Source organism: Nicotiana tomentosiformis, chromosome 2 (assembly GCF_000390325.3).
Source record: "Nicotiana tomentosiformis chromosome 2, ASM39032v3, whole genome shotgun sequence".
Lineage (NCBI taxonomy): Eukaryota > Viridiplantae > Streptophyta > Magnoliopsida > Solanales > Solanaceae > Nicotiana > Nicotiana tomentosiformis.
Genome location: NC_090813.1, coordinates 31,213,578 through 31,235,904, shown reverse-complemented (window position 1 = coordinate 31,235,904; position 22,327 = coordinate 31,213,578). Strand labels below are relative to the sequence as shown.

The 22,327-nt window shown below is 37.2% G+C and overlaps 2 protein-coding genes across 4 annotated transcripts; one reads left to right on the top strand and one right to left on the bottom strand.

Moving 5' to 3' along the window:
- The first annotated feature begins 386 nt into the window (after positions 1-386).
- LOC104090834 (uncharacterized) lies at positions 387-16,707 on the top strand. The gene is made up of 2 exons (XM_070195129.1): positions 387-856; positions 16,068-16,707. Exons 1-2 carry the CDS (start codon positions 519-521, stop codon positions 16,303-16,305), a joined length of 576 nt encoding a protein of 191 aa, XP_070051230.1. The 5' UTR covers positions 387-518; the 3' UTR covers positions 16,306-16,707.
- An 883-nt stretch (positions 16,708-17,590) lies between these two features.
- Positions 17,591-21,932, bottom strand: LOC104116705 (phosphatidylinositol:ceramide inositolphosphotransferase 1-like). Of its 3 annotated transcripts, none has more exons than XR_690900.4 (11): positions 21,751-21,932; positions 21,525-21,614; positions 20,483-20,569; positions 20,313-20,381; positions 19,918-19,998; positions 19,474-19,545; positions 19,312-19,372; positions 19,022-19,229; positions 18,475-18,570; positions 18,347-18,393; positions 17,591-18,236 (listed from the first exon to the last, which is right to left on the bottom strand). XR_690900.4 is itself a non-coding variant. In XM_009627618.4 (11 exons), the coding sequence occupies exons 1-11, from the start codon at positions 21,781-21,783 to the stop codon at positions 18,118-18,120; spliced, it is 858 nt and encodes a 285-aa protein (XP_009625913.1). In that variant the 5' UTR covers positions 21,784-21,932; the 3' UTR covers positions 17,591-18,117. The 3 variants fall into 3 exon arrangements, 2 of the variants coding, with proteins under 2 accessions (XP_009625913.1, XP_009625914.1); XM_009627618.4 differs by having other exon boundaries at positions 19,127-19,229; XM_009627619.4 differs by lacking the exon at positions 17,591-18,236 and having other exon boundaries at positions 18,342-18,393; positions 19,127-19,229.
- Between the last annotated feature and the right edge of the window lie 395 nt (positions 21,933-22,327).

The following is a 22,327-nucleotide window of genomic DNA, read 5'->3' as shown; positions in this document are numbered from 1 at the left end:
ATTATTATATAAAAAGGTAGAGTAAAGGATAAAATAAGATTATTTAATAATAACGAAGGACAAGATGAGAGGAAACAATAAGGTAACAACGTGACCACATCAATCGTTCCATAAAATATCACTTTTCGTCTGTACATAACGTCAGATTTAACGATACGATACAATAAAATTTAAGTAACAATCAAAACAAATATTGCATTTAAAGTAACAATAAAATAACGCAGGTAACAACCATCCAAACAAGCTGTTAACTCAGTCTCTCTCTTGTTCTCTCTTTTGGATTTAAGATATTTGAGTTAATATATCACCAAATTCATCACCTACCTTGTTAAATTCTTCATATTAATAATAAAGGCAGAGACACATAGCCTTAACTCATGCAGTGTACTATAAAAAACAAATCTTTGAAGTTGCAAGTACTACTAAAACCTTCAACTTTTTCAAAGGAATTAATTCTTCTTCTTCTTCTTCTTCTTTTTTCACTTTGAGAAGGAATTTTCTGTATTTGGGTCATTGAAATGGCAAGAGTAGAGTTGTCCCACGTGGACTTAGAGTGCTCCGGCCACAGTCGCCGGAGCTCCGTCAGTGTCAATATCTCCGACGCCGATAACGTTTCTTGTTATTCTCAGTTTTATTCCACTGCTGATGCACGTGCTAATGAGTCTGATAATTCAGTGGATATAGAAAATGGATATGGTGAAAGTAAGCTGAAAATTGAAAGAGATTGCAGAATTTGCCACCTGAGTTTGGTGAGTGAGTGTGGGATTGCCATTGAATTGGGATGTTCCTGTAAAGATGATTTGGCTACTGCACATGAGCATTGTGCTGAAACATGGTTCAAAATCAAGGGAAATAAGTAAGTAGAGACCAAAAAATTGAATTTTGCTTTTTTATTTGAATTATCTTTCGGTTGTTTTAATTGTATGGTTGGTGAATCGTGAACTGCTGATAATGATTAATGAGCTTTATAGCTTGAATTTCCATTTTGTTCCATAAATTTTAGGATTTAAGTTATATAATACTAAAAGGGCAATCCGTGTACTAAGTTCACGCTATACGCGGGTCTGGTAGGGACGGACCCTTTTAGTAAGGGTTTAAATTTGTCGAAAAAATAAATTATTTTTCCATGTTAATGTCTTCAGAAATTCATGAAAGCAGACAATATAAAACACGATGAACTCACTTAATACAAATGCAAACTGAAGAGTAGCGGCAAAGAGGGTTCAAATGGGGTGGAGGTCACAAATTCGAATCTTTGTAGAGAGAAAACTCATTTTCTTACTTTTTTTGGTTTGTGAATTCTTATTATGTTAAATTTCTTACAGTTATAAGTTTTTTTAAGTTGGTTAAATATTTTTTTGTTAAAATAAATAAATTTGTTGAAGTAAAGTTTGTTAATATATATAGATAAAATTCTAAAAATTAAAATTAATTAGTTTTTGTTTTAAAACATTCCCAACATTGATTAAAGAAGAGCGTCAATGACTTTATTTTGAGGTCACATGATGAACAAAACTGAGTAGTGAGCATATTTTATTTATCGGTGCCCCTTATATAAGTCGCTACTATGCTTTTTGACTGAACCCGCTTGTATAAAATCCTGGGAGACTGTTTTCACGGCTCAAACTCGTGACCTCCTAGTTAGATCTCAACATCTTTACCAGTTACGTCAAGTGTTCCCTTTCTTAAGTAGTACTATATAATACTGGCAATGTAAAAACTTTTAACCAGCGGTAGCATATTAATTACTAGTGTTACCAGGTTAATTAAAGGTTTTACCATGTTGAAGCAAAGGGTCAATTAATTTACTGCCTTTTTAAGATAATTCCTCAGCTCATTAAATGTAATGATCGACAACTCGACATGATGTCCTTTTTGGGGCTTATATTATGTCCTAAATTCTTACACTTCATGGTTTCCAATGGAATGATTTGGTGATTCTTGTTTTGGAAGCGTGTGCTTTTGATAATCAGTAAATGATCTGTAAGAATAATTTTTTTCTGAAGACTGAAGTTTGGTCTTGATGTTGTCTGTTTTATGGGAAAAAGATGCTATGATATATTTTAAGGGAAAAGACAAAAGCTAATTACAGAAGCTGGACAAGAATAAAATGAAAAGCAAAAGAGTAAAGCAATGATAGGTATAATTCAGATATGTAAGTACAGCAACAATTCTACCTACTATGCTCTTTTATGAGCTTTAGGGACTTTAGTTCCTAAATTCTAACTAAAATTTAGCATGCACATTCTTTATCCAATTGGAGATTGCCCTGGAGGAACAAAGTGTTTGTTTTTATCTTTCTAGGTAAAGGATTATAATATGCTGTCTACACATGCTGCTTATTTTTTTTTTTCTATGCATATCTATTTTATGGTAGGAGGGGAGCTTTCGCGTAACTGGTAAAGTTGTTGCCATGTGACCAGGAGATCACGGGTTCGAGCTGTGAAAATAACCTATTGTAGGGTCCATCCCCATAATAAAAAAGTCCAAATTGCCAAATTGGACTTGGTTGCCAAATTGGTAGGCGTCATGAAAAATTTGCAATGCAAATTTTCAACCAATACTTCGTTCTGATTGGTTGAAGAAGTAGGTCATTTCTCCTATAAAAGGAAGCTATCTGCTTCTCATTTTACATCACACAGAAAGAGAAGCAACACAATAGTTGTAGAGAGTATTTCTCAAGCATTGTGAAAAATAGACTGTCTAGGAAAAATAGAGAGTGTGAGCGATATTGTAGTGAGTTGAGAATCTTAAAAAGGGTTATATCTTTTGAGTGTACAGTGGTCCCTGGAGTATTTTACTCGGGACTACTGGTGTAAAATTCCTCATTATAGTGAATTATTTTTCTCCTCTCGGGCCTGTGTTTTTTTTTCCTTATTCAGAAAAGTTTTCCAGGTTAAAAATCTTTGTGTCCTTGTTGTTCTTTTTTATTCCTGTTAATTACCATATCTCGGTACTATGCTATTATTCCGTTGTTATTACCGTAAATATTATTTTGGTAGGGGGTTTATTCCCAACAACTGGTATCAGAGCCCGGTTCTGCTCGCTCACAGAAGTACTATTCACTATCGGTACTCGGTAGTACTATACTCAGTGGAAACAAATGTCTAGAATAAAGTTCAAGGTAGCAAAATTCAACGGAGATAGCGGTTTCTCAACATGACAAAGAATGATGAGTGCTCTGCTCATCTAACAAGGATTACACAAGGTACTAGATGCTGATGCCAAAAAGCCTGATACCATGAAAGCTGAGGATTGAGCTGACTTGGATGAAATGGCTACTAGTGCAATCAGGTTGCACTTATCAGATGATGTGGTAAATAACATCATTAATGAAGACACCACATGTGGCATTTGGACAAGGTTGAAAGCCTATACATGTCCAAAATAGTGACAAATAAATTGTACCTGAAGAAGCAGCTATACGCCCTACACATGGGTGAAGCTACGAATTTTTTGTCATATTTAAATGTGTTTAACGAACTAATCACACAGCTCGCCAACCTCAGAGTGAAAATCAAGGAAGAAGATAAAGCCATCTTGCTATTGAACTCGTTGCTATCTTCGTACGATAATTTGGCAACAACCATCTTGCACGGTAAAACTACTATTGAGTTAAAAGACGTCACATTGGCTCTTCTACTTAATGGGAATATAAAAAAGAAACCTTAAAATCAAGGACAAGCTCTCATCACAGAAGGTAGAGGCAGGAGTTATCAAAGGAGTTCGAGCAACTATGGTAGATTCGGAGCTCGTGGGGAGTCTAAGAACCGATCCAAATCAAGAGCTAGAAATTGCTACAATTGTGATCAACCCACTTCAAAAGAGATTGCCCAAATTCAAAGAAGGGCAAAGGTGAAATCAGTGGCCAGAAGAATGACGACAACACAACTGTCGTGGTGCAAAGCAATGATAATGTTATCCTCTTTATAAATGAGGAAGAAGAATGCATGCACTTGTCAGGTTCAGAGTCGGAATGTTTGGTTGATACAACATCTTACCATGCCACACCGATAAGAGAAATATTTTACAGATATATAGCAGGTGATTTTGGAACTGTGAGAATGGGTAACACGAGTTACTCAAAAATTTCGGGGATCGGTGACATTTATATCAAGACAAATATCGGATGTATATTGGTTCTAAAGGACGTGCGACATGTACCTGATTTGCGGATGAACTTGATCTCAGGAATTACTTTAGACCGAGAAGGATACGAGAATTATTTTGCAAATCAAAAGTGGAGACTCACCAAGGGATCATTGATGATTGCAAAGGGAGTTGCTCGTGGCACGTTGTACAAGACAAATGCAGAAATACGCCAAGGTGAATTTGTGGCACAAAAGGATGGTTCATATGAGCGAGAAGGGATTGCAGATTCTTGCCAGGAAATCACTCATTTTTTATGGCAAAGTTACAACGGTAAAACCTTATGATTACTGTTTATTTGGTAAGCAGCATAGAGTCTCATTTATCGTCTGAAAGAAAATTAAATATACTTGATTTGGTATATTCTGATGTTTGTGGTCCAATGAAAATTGAAATGATGGGCGGTAACAAATATTTTGTTAATTTTATTAATGATGCTTCATGAAAATTATGGGTTTATATTTTAAAAACCAAAGATCAGGTATTTCAAGTTTTCTAGAAGTTTCATGCTATGGTAGAAAGGGCGACATGCCAAAAGCTAAAGCGTCTCCGAAGTGACAATGGAGGTGAGTACACTTCAAGGGAATTTAAAGAGTATTGTTCGAGCCATGAGATCAGACATGAAAAGACAGTAGCCCCACAACACAATGGTGTAGCTGAGAGAATGAACCGCACCATTGTTGAGAAGGTGAGAAGCATGCTCAGAGTGACTAAACTGCCTAAGTCATTCTGGGGTAAAACAGTTCAGACAGCCTGTTACCTAATCAATAGGAGTCCATCAGTTCCATTGGAGTTTGACATCCCAGAAAGAGTTTGGACCAACAAGGAGGTGTCCTACTCGCATCTGAAGGTGTTCAGTTGCAGAGCTTTTGCACATATACCAAAGGAGCAAAGAACAAGGTTAGATGATAAATCTGTTCCCTCCATATTCATCGGATATGGAGATGAAGAGTTCGGGTACAGATTGTAGGATCTTGTAAAGAAGAAGGTCATCAGAAGCAGAGATCTAGTCTTCCGAGAAAGTGAAGTTGGAACGGCTGATGATATGCCAGAGAAGGACAAGAATGGTATAATTCCTAACCTTGTTACTATTCCTTCTACTTCTAATAATCCCACAAGTGTAGGAAGTAGGACCGACGAGGTTGCCGAGCAGGGGGAGCAACCTAATGATGTTATTGAGCAGGAGGAGCAACTTGATAATGGTGTCGAGCAAGTGGAGCACCCCACTCAGGGAGAAAAACAACCTCAGCCTCTAAGGAGATCAGAAAGGCCAAGGGTAGAGTCATGCAGGTACTCTTCCACAAAAGTATGTCATCATCAGTGATGAGGGGGAGACAGAAAGTCTGAAGGAGGTGTTATCCCATATAGAAAAGAACCAGTGGATGAAAGCCATGCAAGAAGAGATGGAATCTCTGCAGAAAAATGGCACGTACAAGCTGGTTGAACTTCCAAAGGGTAAAAGACCACTCAAATGTAAGTGGGTCTTTAAACTCAAAAAAGATAAAAATGGCAAGCTGGTCAGATACAAAGCTCGATTGGTAGTTAAAGGCTTCGAACACAATAAATGTATTGATTTTGACAAAATTTTCTCACATGTTGTCAAAATGACTTCTATTCGAACAGTTTTGAGCTTAGCAGCTAGCCTAGATCTTGAAGTGGAGCAGTTGGATGTGAAAACTACATTTCTTTATGGAGATTTGGAAGAGGAGATTTATATGGAGCAGTCAAAAGGATTTGAAGTAGCTGGAAAGAAACACATGGTGTGTAAATTGAATAAGAGTCTTTATGGATTGAAACAACAGTGGTACATGAAGTTTGACTCATTCATGAAAAGTCAAACATACATCTACCTATTCTGATACATGTGTATACTTCAAAAGATTTTCTGAGAATAACTTTACTATATTATTATTGTATGTTGATGGCATGTTAATTGTAGGAAAAGTCAAGGGGCTGATCGCAAAGTTGAAGGGAGATTTGTCCAAGTCATTTGATATGAAGGACTTGGGCCTAGCACAACAAATTCTGGATATGAAGATAGTTCGAGAGCGAACAAGCAGAAAGTTGTGGCTGTCTCAGGAGAAGTACATTGAACGTGTACTGGAACGCTTCAACATGAAGAATGTTAAGCCAGTCAGCACACCTCTTGCTAGTCATCTAAAGTTGAGCGAGAAGATGTGTTCTACAACAGTGGAGGAGAAAGGGAACATGGCTAGAGTTCCTTATTCTTCAGCAATCGGAAGCTTGATGTATGCAATGGTATGCACCAGATCTGATATTGCTCATGCAGTTGGTGTTGTTAGTAGATTCCTTAAAAATCCTGGAAAGGAACATTGGGAAGCAGTCAAGAGGATACTCAGGTACCTAAGAGGTACTATAGGAGATTGCTTGTGTTTTGGAGGATCTGATCCAATCTTGAAGGTCTGATATGGCAGGTGATCTTGATAATCGTAAATCTACTACATGATACTCGTTCACATTTTCAGGGGGAGCTATATCATGGCAGTCGAAGTTGCAGAAGTGTGTCGCACTCTCTACAACTAAAGCAGAGTATATTGCCGTTACTAGAGCTAGCAAGGAGATTATATGGTTGAAACGGTTTCTTCAAGAGTTTGGATTGCATCAGAAGGAGTATGTCATCTATTGTGACAATCAAAGTGTAATAGACCTTAGCAAGAACTCCATGTACCATGCAAGGACCAAACACATCGATGTGAGATATCACCGGATTCGAGAAATGGTAAAGAATGAATTTCTAAAAGTCTTGAAGATTTTTACAAGTGAGAATCTCACAGATATGCTGACCAAAGTGGTACCAAGAGACAAGTTCGAATTGTGCAAAGAACTTGTCGGCATGCACTCAAGCTAAAAGTTCGGTGCTACCTCCTTCATGTGAATGAGTCTGGAGGGGGAGATTGTAGGGTCCATCTCCATAATAAAAAATTTCAAGTTGCCAAATTGGACTTGGTTTCCAAATTGGTGGGCGTCGGGAAAAATGTGCAATGCAAATTTTCAACCAATACTTTATTCTAATTGGTTGAAGAAGTAGGTCATTTCTCCTATAAAAGGAAGCTATCTGCTTCTCATTTTACATCATACAGCAAGAAAAGTAACACAATAGTTGCAGAGAGTATTTCTCAAGCATTGTGAGAAATAGACTGTGTAGGAAAAATAGAGAGTGTGAGCGATATTGTAATGAGGTGAGAATCTTAAAAGAGAGTTATTTCTTTTGAGTGTACAGTGGTCCCTGGAGTATTTTACTCAGGACTACTGGATGTAAAATTTCTCATTATAGTAAATTATTTTGCTCCTCTCGGGCTCGTAATTTTTTTCTCCCTTAATCAGAAGAGTTTTCTACGTTAAAAATCTTTGTGACCTTGTTGTTCTTTTTTATTCCTGTTGATTACCGTATCTCGGTACTACGTTATTATTCTACTATTATTACCGTGAATATTATTTTTGTAGAGGGTTTATTCCCAATACTTATTGCAGAAGTGCAGGGTAAGACTGCGTACAATAGACCCTTGTGGTTCGACCCTTCCTCGGAGCTCACGCATAGCGGGAGCTTAGTGAATCGGGTCGCCTTTTTTATCTTTTCTCTGATAGTGGCTTCTCAGGTTGGCATTTTGATGTTTTTCATCTTTGAGTCGGTTAATCTGTTCACATAAATTCATCTGCAATAAAATTACATCTCCGTGATGTGTTGTTTTGGTTTTCATTGCACCACTGCCTGATCTCATGACTAATAAGAATGCAAATACTTTGTTAATGGATCAACCAAATATTCAAGGTCAAATAGAAGATACACAGAAATTGGAATTTCTATCAATAGTTAATGGAAAAAGAGTATTTGACATCCTATGCTATGGAGGATAAGAGAATAGCATAGTTAGAGATTGAAGTCCAAGGAAAAAAGAATTTATGTAAAGGAATTTAGTGGAACAATAATTTAAATCCAAAATATCTCTCGAGTAAATAATTATAAATGTGTCATATGAATTTGGACAAGTAACTGCATACACTGTTTTGCATCTCTAGTATTAGTAAATGGTAACAGTGTTTTGTTTTGCCCCCATACCTTTCATGGACAATGTAGATCCATATGCAATCACTTAGCTCGTTAGAAAGTAATAAGCTGGTCCAAAGAGTTAGTATCTCGTCTCTGTGTGTCTTGTGCATGTGGGGCGGGGGGTTGGTTTATATAAGTTGAATAATGGTGATGAAGATTATTTAATATGATCATTATCCAACTATGGAAGTCACAGAACAAGAAGTTCAGTATTCTGTTTGTGGTTTTCCAGAAATTTTGGTTTGTTATTTTTAAAAAAAACCAAAGTTCTCAAACCGAACAATATAGTTGTTGGTTATTGAAAAACTTGCTTGAACCCAAACACTGCTGTATAAATTCTAACATAAAAGTATAGATGATTAATGAGCACGAATGATCAAAGTGGGGTGGAGGTCACAAGTTTGAATCTCTGTATAGAGAAAAATTATTTTCTTACTTTTTTTTGGTTTGTGAATTCTTATTATGTTAAATTTCTTACAGTTATAAGTTTTTTTAAGTTCGTTAAATTTTTTTTGTTAAAATAAATAAATTTGTTGAAGTAAAGTTTGTTAATATATATAGATAAAATTCTAAAAATTAAAATTAATTAGTTTTTGTTTTAAAAAATTCCCAACATTGATTAAAGAAGGGCGTCAATGACTTTATTTTGAGGTCACATGATGAACAAAACTGAGTAGTGAGCATATTCTATTTATCGGTGACGCTTATATAAGTCGCTACTATGCTTTTTGACTGAACTCGCTTGTATAAAATTCTGGGAGACTATTTTTACGGCTCAAACTCGTAACCTCCTAGTCAGATCTCAACAACTTTACCAGTTTCGTCAAGTGTTCCCTTTCTTAAGTAGTACTATATAATACTGGCAATGTAAAAACTTTTAACCAGCGGTAGCATATTAATTACTAGTATTACCAGGTTAATTAAAGGTTTTACCATGTTGAAGCAAAGGGTCAATTAATTTACTGCCTTTTTAAGATAATTCCTCAGCTCATTAAATGTAATGATCGACAACTCGACATGATGTCCTTTTTGAGGCTTATATTATGTCCTAAATTCTTACACTTTAAGGTTTCCAATGGAATGATTTGGTGATTCTTGTTTTGGAAGCGTGTGCTTTTGATAATCAGTAAATGATCTGTAAGAATAATCTTTTTCTGAAGACTGAAGTTTGGTCTTGATGTTGTCTGTTTTATGGGAAAAAGATGCTATGATATATTTTAAGGGAAAAGACAAAAGCTAATTACAGAAGCTGGACAAGAATAAAATGAAAAGCAAAAGAGTAAAGTAATGATATGTATAATTCAGATATGTAAGTACAGCAACAATTCTACCTACTATGCTATTTTATGAGCTTTAGGGACTTTAGTTCTTAAATTCTAACTAAAATTTAGCATGCACATTCTTTATCCAAGTGGATATTGCCCTTGAGGAACAAAGTGTTTATTTTTATCTTTCTAGGTAAAGGGTTATAATATGCTGTCTGCACATGCTGCTTATTTTTTTTTTCTATGCATATCTATTTTATGGTAGGAGGGGAGCTTTCGCGTAACTGGTAAAGTTATTGCCATGTGACCAGGAGGTCACGGTTCGAGCTGTGAAAACAACCTATTATAGGGTCCATCCCCATAATGAAAAAGTCCAAATTGCCAAATTGGACTTGGTTGCCAAATTGGACTTTTTGCCAAATTGGTGGGCATGAGGAAAAATTTGCAATGCAAATTTTCAACCAATACTTCGTTCTGATTAGTTGAAGAAGTAAGCCATTTCTCCTATAAAAGGAAGCTATCTGCTTCTCATTTTACATCACACAGAAAGAAAAGCAACACAATAGTTGTAGAGAGTATTTCTCAAGCATTGTGAGAAATAGACTATCTAGAAAAAATAGAGAGTGTGAGCGATATTGTAGTGAGGTGAGAATCTTAAAAAGGGTTATATCTTTTGAGTGTACAGTGGTCCCTGGAGTATTTTACTCGGGAGTACTGGTGTAAAATTCCTCATTATAGTGAATTATTTTGCTCCTCTCGGGCCTGTGATTTTTTCCCCTTATTCAGAAGAGTTTTCCAGGTTAAAAATCTTTGTGTCTTTGTTGTTCTTTTTTATTCCTGTTAATTATCATATCTCGGTACTACGCTATTATTCCGTTGTTATTACCGTAAATATTATTTCTGTAGGGGGTTTATTCCTAACAACTGGTATCAGAGCCCGGTTTTGCTCGCTCACAGAAGTACTATTCACTGTCGATACTCGGTAGTACTATACTCGGTGGAAGAAAATGTCTAGAATAAAGTACGAGGTAGCAAAATTCAACAGAGATAGCGGTTTCTCAACATGACAAAGAATGATGAAGGATCTGCTCATCTAACAAGGATTACACAAGGTACTAGATGCTGATGCCAAAAAGCCTGATACCATGAAAGCTGAGGATTGAGCTGACTTGGATGAAATGGCTGCTAGTGCAATCAGGTTGCACTTATCAGATGATGTGATAAATAACATCATTAATGAAGACACCACATGTGGCATTTGGACAAGGTTGAAAGCCTATACATGTCCAAAATAGTGACAAATAAATTGTACCTAAAGAAGCAGTTATACGCTCTACACATGGGTGAAGCTACGAATTTTTTGTCACATTTAAATGTGTTTAACGGACTAATCACACAGCTCGCCAACCTCGGAGTGAAAATCAAGGAAGAAGATAAAGCCATCTTGCTATTGAACTCGTTGCTATCTTCGTACGATAATTTGGCAACAACCATCTTGCACGGTAAGACTACTATTGAGTTGAAAAATGTCACATTGGCTCTTCTACTCAATAGAAATATAAAAAAAACCCTGAAAATCAAGGACAAGCTCTCATCACAGAAGGTAGAGGCAGGAGTTATCAAAGGAGTTCGAGCAACTATGGTAGATTCGGAGCTCGTGGGGAGTCTAAGAACCGATCCAAATCAAGAGCTAGAAATTGCTACAATTGTGATCAACCCACTTCAAAAGAGATTGCCCAAATCCAAAGAAGGGCAAAGGTGAAACCAGTGGCCAGAAGAATGACGTCAACACAACCGTCGTGGTGCAAAACAATGATAATGTTATCCTCTTTATAAATGAGGAAGAAGAATGCATGCACTTTTCAAGTTCAGAGTCGGAATGTGTGGTTGATACAATAACATCTTACCATGCCACACCGGTAAGAGAAATATTTTGCAGATATGTAGCATGTGATTTTGGAATTGTGAGAATGGGTAACATGAGTTACTCAAAAATTTCGGGGATCGGTGACATTTATATCAAGAAATTTCGGATGCACATTGGTTCTAAAGGACGTGCGATATGTACCTGATTTGCGGATGAACTTGATCTCGGGAATTACTTTAGACCGAGATGGATACGAGAATTATTTTGCAAATCAAAAGTGGAGACTCACCAAGGGATCATTGGTGATTGCAAAGAGAGTTGCTCGTGGCACGTTGTACAAGACAAATACAGAAATATGCCAAGGTGAATTGAACGCGACACAAGATGAGATTTCTACAGATTTGTGGCACAAAAGGATGGTTCATATGAGCGAGAAGGGATTGCAGATTCTTGCCAGGAAGTCACTCATTTTTTATGTCAAAGGTACAACGGTAAAACCTTATGATTACTGTTTATTTGGTAAGCAACATAGAGTCTCATTTATCGTTTGAAAGAAAATTGATTATACTTGATTTGGTATATTCTGATGTTTGTGGTCCAATGAAAATTGAATTGATGGGCGGTAACAAATATTTTGTTACTTTTATTGATGATGCTTCATGAAAATTATGGGTTTATATTTTAAAAACCAAAGATTAGGTGTTTCAAGTTTTTCAGAAGTTTCATGCTATGATGGAAAGGGCGACAGGCCAAAAGCTAAAGCGTCTCCTAAGTGACAATGGAAGTGAGTACACTTCAAGGAAATTTGAAGAGTATTGTTCGAGCCATGAGATCAGACATGAAAAGACAGTAACCCCACAACACAATGGTGTAGCTGAGAGAATGAACCGCACCATTGTTGAGAAGGTGAGAAGCATGCTCAGAGTGGCTAAACTGCCTAAGTCATTCTGGGGTGAAACAGTTCAGACAGCCTGTTACCTAATCAATAGGAGTCCATCAGTTCCATTGGAGTTTGAAATCCCAGAAAGAGTTTGGACCAACAAGGAGGTGTCCTACTCGCATCTGAAAGTGTTCAGTTGCAGAGCTTTTGCACATGTACCAAAGGAGCAAAGAACAAGGTTAGATGATAAATCTGTTCCCTCCATATTCATCAGATATGGAGATGAAGAGTTCGGGTACAGATTGTAGGATCTTGTAAAGAAGAAGGTCATCAGAAGCAGAGATCTAGTCTTCCGAGAAAGTGAAGTTGGAATGGCTGATGATATGCCAGAGAAGGACAAGAATGGTATAATTCCTAACCTTGTTACTATTCCTTCTACTTCTAATAATCCCACAAGTGTAGGAAGTAGGACCGACGAGGTTGCCGAGCAGGGGGAGCAACCTAATGATGTTATTGAGCAGGAGGAGCAACTAGATAATGGTGTCGAGCAAGTGGAGCACCCCACTCAGGGAGAAAAACAACCTCAGCCTCTAAGGAGATCAGAAAGGCCAAGGGTAGAGTCATGCAGGTACTCTTCCACAAAAGTATGTCATCATCAGTGATGAGGGGGAGACAGAAAGTCTGAAGGAGGTGTTATCCCATATAGAAAAGAACCAGTGGATGAAAGCCATGCAAGAAGAGATGGAATTTTTGCAGAAAAATGGCACGTACAAGCTGGTTGAACTTCCAAAGGGTAAAAGACCACTCAAATGTAAGTGGGTCTTTAAACTCAAAAAAGATGAAAATGGCAAGCTGGTCGAATACAAAGCTCGATTGTTGGTTAAAGGCTTCGAACACAATAAATGTATTGATTTTGACGAAATTTTCTCACATGTTGTCAAAATGACTTCTATTCGAACAGTTTTGAGCTTAGCAGCTAGCCTAGATCTTGAAGTGGAGCAGTTGGATGTGAAAACTGCATTTCTTCATGGAGATTTGGAAGAGGAGATTTATATGGAGCAGTCAGAAGGATTTGAAGTAGATGAAAAGAAACACATGGTGTGTAAATTGAATAAGAGTCTTTATGGATTGAAACAACAGTGGTACATGAAGTTTGACTCATTCATGAAAATTCAAACATACATCTACCTATTCTGATCTATGTGTATACTTCAAAAGATTTTTTGAGAATAACTTTATTATATTATTGTTGTATGTGGATGGCATGTTAATTGTAGGAAAAGACAAGGGGCTGATCGCAAAGTTGAAGGGAGATTTGTCCAAGTCATTTGATATGAAGGACTTGGGCCTAGCACAACAAATTCTAGATATGAAGATAGTTCGAGAGCGAACAAGCAGAAAGTTGTGGCTGTCTCAGGAGAAGTACATTGAACGTGTACTGGAATGCTTCAACATGAAGAATGTTAAGCCAGTCAGCACACCTCTTGCTAGTCATCTAAATTTGAGCGAGAAGATGTGTTCTACAACAGTGGAGGAGAAAGGGAACATGGCTAGAGTTCCTTATTCTTCAGCAATCGGAAGCTTGATGTATGCAATGGTATGCACCAGATCTGATATTGCTCATGCAGTTGGTGTTGTTAGTAGATTCCTTAAAAATCCTGGAAAGGAACATTGGGAAGCAGTCAAGAGGATACTCAGGTACCTAAGAGGTACTATAGGAGATTGCTTGCGTTTTGGAGGATATGATCCAATCTTGAAGGTCTGATATGGCAGGTGATCTTGATAATCATAAATCTACTATATGATACTTGTTCACATTTTCAGGGGGAGCTATATCATGGCAGTCGAAGTTGCAGAAGTGTGTCGCACTCTCTACAACTAAAGCAGAGTATATTGCCGTTACTGGAGCTAGCAAGGAGATGATATGGTTGAAACGATTTCTTCAAGAGTTTGGATTGCATCAAAAGGAGTATGTCATCTATTGTGACAGTCAAAGTGTAATAGACCTTAGCAAGAACTCCATGTACCATGCAAAGACCAAACACATCGATGTGAGATATCACCGGATTCGAGAAATGGTAGAGAATGAATTTCTAAAAGTCTTGAAGATTTTTACAAGTGAGAATCTCGCAGATATGCTGACCAAAGTGGTACCAAGAGACAAGTTCGAATTGTGCAAAGAACTTGTCGGCATGCACTCAAGCTAAAAGTTCGGTGCTAACTCCTTCGTGTGAATGAGTCTGGAGGGGGAGATTGTAGGGTCCTTCTCCATAATAAAAAAGTTCAAGTTGCCAAATTGGACTTGGTTGCCAAATTGGTGGGTGTCGGAAAAAATGTGCAATGCAAATTTTCAACCAATACTTCATTCTAATTGGTTGAAGAAGTAGGCCATTTCTCCTATAAAAGGAAGCTATCTTCTTCTCATTTTACATCATACAGCAAGAGAAGTAACACAATAGTTGCAGAGAGTATTTCTCAAGCATTGTAAGAAATAGACTGTGTAGGAAAAATAGAGAGTGTGAGCGATATTATAGTGAGGTGAGAATCTTAAAAGAGGGTTATTTCTTTTGAGTGTACAGTGGTCCCTGGAGTATTATACTCAGGACTATTGGGTGTAAAATTCCTCATTATAGTAAATTATTTTGCTCCTCTCGGACCCGTGATTTTTTTCCCCCTTAATCAGAAGAGTTTTCTACGTTAAAAATCTTTGTGACCTTGTTGTTCTTTTTTATTCCTGTTGATTACCGTATCTCGGTACTACGTTATTATTCCACTATTATTACCGTGAATATTATTTTTGTAGAGGGTTTATTCCCAACACTTATTGCAGAAGTGCAGGGTAAGACTACGTACAATAGACCCTTGTGGTCCGACCCTTCCTCGGAGCTCACGCATAGCGGGAGCTTAGTGAATCGGGTCGCCCTTTTTATCTTTTCTCTGATAGTGGCTTCTCAGGTTGGCATTTTGATGTTTTTCATCTTTGAGTCGGTTAATCTGTTCACACAAATTCATCTGCAATAAAATTACATCTCCGTGATGTGTTGTTTTGGTTTTCATTGCACCACTGCCTGATCTCATGACTAATAAGAATGCAAATACTTTGTTAATGGATCAACCAAATATTCAAGGTCAAATAGAAGATACACAGAAATTGGAATTTCTATCAATAGTTAATGGAAAAGGAGTATTTGACATCCTATGCTATGGAGGATAAGAGAATAGCATAGTTAGAGATTGAAGTCCAAGGAAAAAAGAATTTATGTAAAGGAATTTAGTGGAACAATAATTTAAATCCAAAATATCTCCCGAGTAAATAATTATAAATGTGTCATATGAATTTGGACAAGTAACTGCATACACTGTTTTGCATCTCTAGTATTAGTAAATGGTAACAGTGTTTTGTTTTACCCCCATACCTTTCATGGACAATGTAGATCCATATGCAATCACTTAGCTCGTTAGAAAGTAATAAGCTGGTCCAAAGAGTTAGTATCTCGTCTCTGTGTGTCTTGTGCATGTGGGGCGGGGGGTTGGTTTACTATAAGTTGAATAATGGTGATGAACATTATTTAATATGATCATTATCCAACTATGGAAGTCACAGAACAAGAAGTTCAGTATTCTGTTTGTGGTTTTCCAGAAATTTTGGTTTGTTATTTTAAAAAAAACCAAAGTTTTCAAACCGAACAATATAGTTGTTGGTTATTGAAAAACTTGCTTGAACCCAAACACTGCTGTATAAATTCTTACATAAATGTACAGATGCTTAAAATCTTTGTTCTTTCATCTGCTGACTGATATGCTTTATTTTGGATGTTCCTCTTTCCATAAATGCAGGACTTGTGAAATATGCAATTCAATTGCACACAATGTTGTTGGTCTAAATGACATTGAGTCAGCACAGCAAACAAATGAAGTAAATGCTTTGGCTACAAATGCAGCCCCTACACAAGTATCAGTGTCTTCAGAATCTCGAACTTGTTTGAATGGCCATCGATTTCTGAATTTCCTTCTAGCTTGTATGGTATTTACCTTTGTCATCTCTTGGCTCTTCCACTTTAACATTCCCTCATAGTAAACACTTCATTTGCCGTGAGGTCAATTGAAGGCCTGAGACTAGCTTTGCAGTACACCTATTTACCTGCAAGGCAAACAGGGAAAATCTCGAGATGTCTCAACAATGGGATTGCCGGTAGAGGTTGAGACATCTTCTCCACCAAGAAAACATGGACAAGTGTTCAATACTTCAAAGATAAGTCCCCATTTTCGGAGATTTAGTTAGATATTTTCCTTTTAAAATATCCTCTTTCATATGGAGGTTGATAAGTTCTAAATCCCGTTACATGATATGATATTCAGATATGAAATTATAATTGTTAAAATGTGTTTGTTGTGTGCAACCAAAGGACAAATATATGCAGCATTTCCTGATAAACGATGAAGTTTCTCAAAGGATTTGGACATATTTTTTATCTGATCTATTAGATCAAATGTAACAGAATGTCACTCGTATATGTTTTACCAATAAATGGTGGGAATGTGAGCCTAAAATAAGCTGCTTTAGCCAGAGGCGGATCCAAGATTTAAAGTTTATGGGTTCCTATAGCGACCTTAAGTAAATATACACTAAGTAACTGGATTCATAATTAAATATTTATAGATATTTAGTAGATTTTTAATACTTATACAGAGTATATGCAAAAGCTATTGGGTTCATGAGAACCCACATGTAATAGGTTGGATCCGCCCATGGCTTTAGCTGAACTTGAAGATAAACCCCTCATAACAATTTCTACAATTAATAATCCTTACATTATTATTCACTCATAACCAATCTCTATATTATAATCCCAACATAACAAGTACGTGAACCAAAAGGACACCAAAATGGAGACATGGGCTATAGTGTGTCTATAGAAAGAGAGCATTGCAACAACCAAATGCTGCTAGAAGAGCATCAAGTTTCATGTCTAGTACAACAGATAATTGGGTAGTGCTGTGATTCAAACATTTCCTAATGCTGTCATCTCCAACTATTAGAGGGCTAGACTGTAAAAAAAAAGGTAGCCCGGTATACAAAGTATCCCGCGTTCACGCAGGGTCCGGGAAAAGGCCGTACCTCAAAGGGGTGTAATGTAGACAGTCTATATCCCGCGTTCACGCAGGGTCCGGGAAAAGGCCGTACCTCAAAGGGGTGTAATGTAGACAGTCTACCCTAATGCAAGCATTAACGTTGATTACACGGCTCGAACCCGTGACCTATGGTCACACGGAGACAATTTGACCGTTGCTCCAAAGCTCCCCTTCATTAGATGGCCAGACTAACATTATGAAAAACAAAGTGCCAGATGTTCGCAGAGTACAAAATGTAAAAGATAATTTATTGACTGAAAAAGATGGAATTCCATTATTACATTTGATGCCATTGATTTTTAACCATAGGCACCAAGGAGACATCAAAAGCATTGACCTGACCTTGATTTTGTATTCCTACGCTATAGACCAAAACTACTAGACTTACATGAACCCCAGTCATCATTTTCTAAACCAACCTTGTAATGATATTGAAACAGAAGTGCCCTTTACCAGCTTCGGTTAGTTGCCCTCCATGTATTGTCCGTACACTACTCATCACTGTTTCAACATGCACTGTGCTTAGTGGCAGAGCGAAAATTCAATAAGGGTGTTCAAAATTTGAACATCCTTTACCAGTGGGCTCCGCAAGGGTGTTCAAAGTCTATTTTTTTTTATCAATAACAACTACATATTTTACCCTATACATAGTATAATTTTTTGTGAAGGATGTTCAGTTGACTACCCTTGGCCACACATAGCTTCGCCCCTCCTGACTATGCTCCCATCTATACACAATCCAGAACGCAATTCTCTATATCCATTCTGCAGGATCTCCAGAATTTCCATTCAGAAGTTTGTGATTCTCTTCCTTAGTTTTGCTATTCTTGCTCAGTGGTAGAAACAATACTGCATTAGTGCGGTCAGGCAGTTCTGAAAGAAATAACTCAGTGCTTCAGCAAATTTTATATCCTTTCGTATTAAGCGAAAAAGATAGAGTAGCAATAATTAAGTAAATGCAAAGAGAAGATTAGGATGCTAACCTGGCAACTGTTTGTCAACGAAGAACACTACTAGATTAACAGTGTACCTGTAGAGCTCAATCAAAGTCAGACAATTATTTGCAAACAACAGTGCCAACACGGAATATCAAGCTGAGAGTTTCACTCACCATGCCACAGCAACGTCCACAGTGTAATGTTTGCGTGATGCAACAATAAAGATGCTCTGAGAAATAACAGCTAACCAAGCACACAGTTTTATGATCCTACAGAATCAAATTGAGCAATCATACAAATTCAGGCTGTCGCAAAACACTTAATTCAAACCTTCTTTGTTCTTCTTTTAGGGCATCCATTTTACATTAAAGAAAATAAAGGGCAGCCCGGTGCATGAAACATCCCGTGTTTACATAGGGTCCAGGGAAGGGCCGCACCCCAAGGGAGTGTGATGTAGGCAGCCTACCCTAATGCAAGCATCAGTGGCTGATTCTACGGCTCGAATCCGTAACCTATAGGTCACACTGGGACCTATAGGAAGAGAGCTCCAGCATCTCAAGAAATAGCATATAAATCATATACCCTATGAAGCTATTTCAGTAAAATATTGCAGACATAAGAAAAAAGGCACTTAAGTCAGGTTAAAGAAAAAGAAGAAAAAACAAAAAAGCAAAAGAGAGAGAGGTTCTGTTATGTTGAATAAAATTCAGGATTAACTACCTTGCCCAGCATTCACCACTAGAATAGTTTCATTCATCAGAAATAGAGCTCTAATCTGAAAATCAGATCTTACAGAGCATTATACAGCATATTACTGCTAAATACCTTCTTGTCCCGTATTTATGATAACTCCGCACAAAGACTAGAGAGAATATCATATGAGATGAAAATATCAGATCACCACAGCCGTAAAGCACGCCCCTAGGAACTGCACATTCATAAACATCGCATAATCACACTGTAACAAGAACAACTGAAAACAAAAGTGAGTGAAGGCAAATGTATCTCACAATTAATGAATAAAACTTCTAAAACACTATTCGGAGGAGGCAGTGTGGCAAGCTTTGAACCCTACAATATCAGAAGATAGACAGTTAACATAAACACGCAGCTCATAGACAACACAAGAGTGCTAACTGACAAAGCATCAACCACATGAGACAAGTCTTTACCTCACGACAGTGATAATTTGGACCAGGAAGCTGTGTAGAGTAGAATGTTATGATCCGAAGGAACTGACAAGCCTGGAGTGAACAATCATTTAATGACTTAGCAGATCTATAATGGATCACTATTGACTTCTCTCTAAAAAAAAAAAAGGGCAGCCCGGTGCACTAAGCTCCCGCTATGCGCAGGGTCCGGGGAGAGGGTCTATTGACTTCTCTCTAAATGTTTTCTTATTTGTGGCCAAGCGGTAACCTAAGGATAGATTATAAAGCATTCAGGAAGAGAATTAAAGTTATCCTTGCCAACAACATTAAACTGAATATAGAAGCCCAATGATGATACCATATTGACTATTTTTCTTCCTTTTTCAACGGAGAAGTAGAAACTCGTCAAGACTTTAACATATTAAAGAAACACAAGAATGACGCCTAAGAGAATTGGTAACTTACAACTAAGAAAGCCAAGACCCTGCACCATATCAGAACTGTATAGATCTTTTTGATCTTGAAAATGAAAGGATGGAATGTCCACTGCAGCAAAACAAGAGCAAGAGTTAGAACAACAAGATGCAATATCAAACCTAAATGGCAAGTTAATAGACTAAAATTTACAACGAACTAAAAACTCCAAAGTCCGTTGGAAGCTATGGAAACATTCTACAGCCAGATGATTAGAGTTTAATGTCCAGGCTTCCCCGATTTCTCAATCCTGAAGCAGCTTGGCCTCACATTTTCAACAAATACAAGAATTCTTGAAAGTACCTCTATGGCATTATGAATGAAAGACACAAAATATGAAAGATTCAGCATTAGTTCATGATGGAAAATCACCAAAGCCAGCTCACCAAGACAAAAGACAGAAAGATGGTGGTGAATACACTTTCACTTATGTAACCTTTCTCTTGCCCAAGCTCCTGTAGTTATCAATTAAAGAAACCAAAAAGGAAAATATGAGTGGGCATCTATCTACCAAAAGAGCGGAGGTAAAGAGAACCAACTACCAACGGAAACCAACCGGAACAAGAAAGAAGCCGACATCCTGAAGAATAGGTCCAGGCCGATGTATGTAGTGAACCCCTCGAGCAGCAAGTCCATGTATGTACTGAAGAAAGGAGAAATATTTACAACTCGTAGACGGTAGATCTAATACACACTAGGATCATGAAGAAAAACAATAAAGAGCAACAAAAAATGACGTACCAAATATGACAATGACAAATAGTAGTAGCCAGAATAACTTCTAACAGCAGGGAAATACGTCAACAAGAAAAAATCATAAATTGCATCATTCGATAAGAGGTGAAATCTAGAAGGTGGCTATGGAGTCTAGGTGCTCTTTAGGTGTATTATTTGTTTGTTAATGGTAATATTTCACAGTTATTACCAATAAGAGGTGAAAGAAATAAAATTGTTTGCTAAAACTTCTGCTGGTTCCCCCCTCCCCCTACCTGCCCCTAGACACAAGAATAGAACAGAAAGTATTGAAGAAAGAAACACACGACTTTAGGCAAATATTCAGAGTGAAGTGACTGCAAACCAAGATTAAAAAATGTGAAATTTATTAAGCTTAACCTGAACTAATAGTTCTTTAAATCAAACAAGTCATAATTTTGCGACAACAACAACAAACCCAGTGTAATCACACATAGTAGGGTCTGGCGAGGGTAGAGTGTACGCAGAACTTACACCTACCTTGTGAAGGTAGAGAGACTGTTCCGATAAACAAGTCATAATTTTGGAAGGAAGGAAAAGAAAGATGATTAATTTACACATCCATATTGAAAAGCTAATCAAGTCACAAACTCTGATCAAGAACTCCTAGAATCTTCAACTAAAACCAACGCACCCCACATAACAAAATAATTCCTTTTCGTGTCACAAGCCTACATACAACAAAAAACGACTATTATGCCTAACTAGTTGAGGTTGGTTACATGAATCATATATAAATTCCATGCCACAGTCCAAATGGTGCCAAAAAAAAAAAAAAAAAAAAGGAAATGATGTCTTACTAACAAAGCAAAAACAGAAAACTGAGGGTTTTGATCAATATAAACCTGAAATATCAAACCGGCAAGAATATACTTCCAGTTCTCCGCAAGAAGTTTGATTTCTGTTGCAGTCTCTGCACACACTCTCTTACATAGCTGCTATCCGTAACAACAACAATCGACGATCAACCAAACACACACACACACACACACAAAAGTTAAGAATTTACTGAAGCAATAGCAAGAATAAAAAGGGAGTTCCAAACTTGAAGAAATGAAGTAAAAGACGAACCTTTGAAGCCTTACGACCAATGTAAAACGACATCGTTCTCGAATGTGACCACTGAGTAGTGAGTACTGACCACCAAGTGTAAGTATCACATTACAAACCAACTACGAAAGTCAACATGATTCATCCGAAATTATACTACACCTTCTTTCTTCTCACAAAATTCAATTATAACAGCCTAAATTTCAATCTGATTCCTAGCCTAAAAATTACTTTAATCTCAATATTTTTGTGAAGATTGAATTTTCATGCTGTGTGTTATAAGCGTGGGATGTAATTATATATAGTATCTAAAATATTATATAGAGTATCTACTTTTTTGGAGTTTGATTAGTCTCTACTAAAACGCGAGTTGGACGCGGAGCGGCAGTTGAAAGAAAAGAGGGGAATTTTTAGAGTAATGGAAAGAACGAATCAAGCCAAAAATGGACAATTTTATCGTTTGTTGTTGATTTTGCTGTACTTATTGTTCTTTTTGAAATCAATATCCGAATTTAATCCATATTAAGTAGAGTAGCAACTAAGGAACAAATACCATAAGCTACTAAAGTGAGGCACTAACAACTTGTTTGGATGGTTG

Coding starts and splice junctions, on each gene's coding strand:
- LOC104090834 (XM_070195129.1), top strand. CDS start 519: ATGGCAAGAGTAGAGTTGTCCCACGTGGACTTAGAGTGCTCCGGCCAC. Junction 857..16,067: donor TTCAAAATCAAGGGAAATAA/GTAAGTAGAGAC, acceptor CCATAAATGCAG/GACTTGTGAAATATGCAATT.
- LOC104116705 (XM_009627618.4), bottom strand. CDS start 21,783: ATGTCGTTTTACATTGGTCGTAAGGCTTCAAAG. Junction 21,615..21,750: donor TTGGTCGTAAGGCTTCAAAG/GTTCGTCTTTTA, acceptor TACGGATAGCAG/CTATGTAAGAGAGTGTGTGC. Junction 20,570..21,524: donor TTGCCGGTTTGATATTTCAG/GTTTATATTGAT, acceptor TCCTTTCTTCAG/TACATACATGGACTTGCTGC.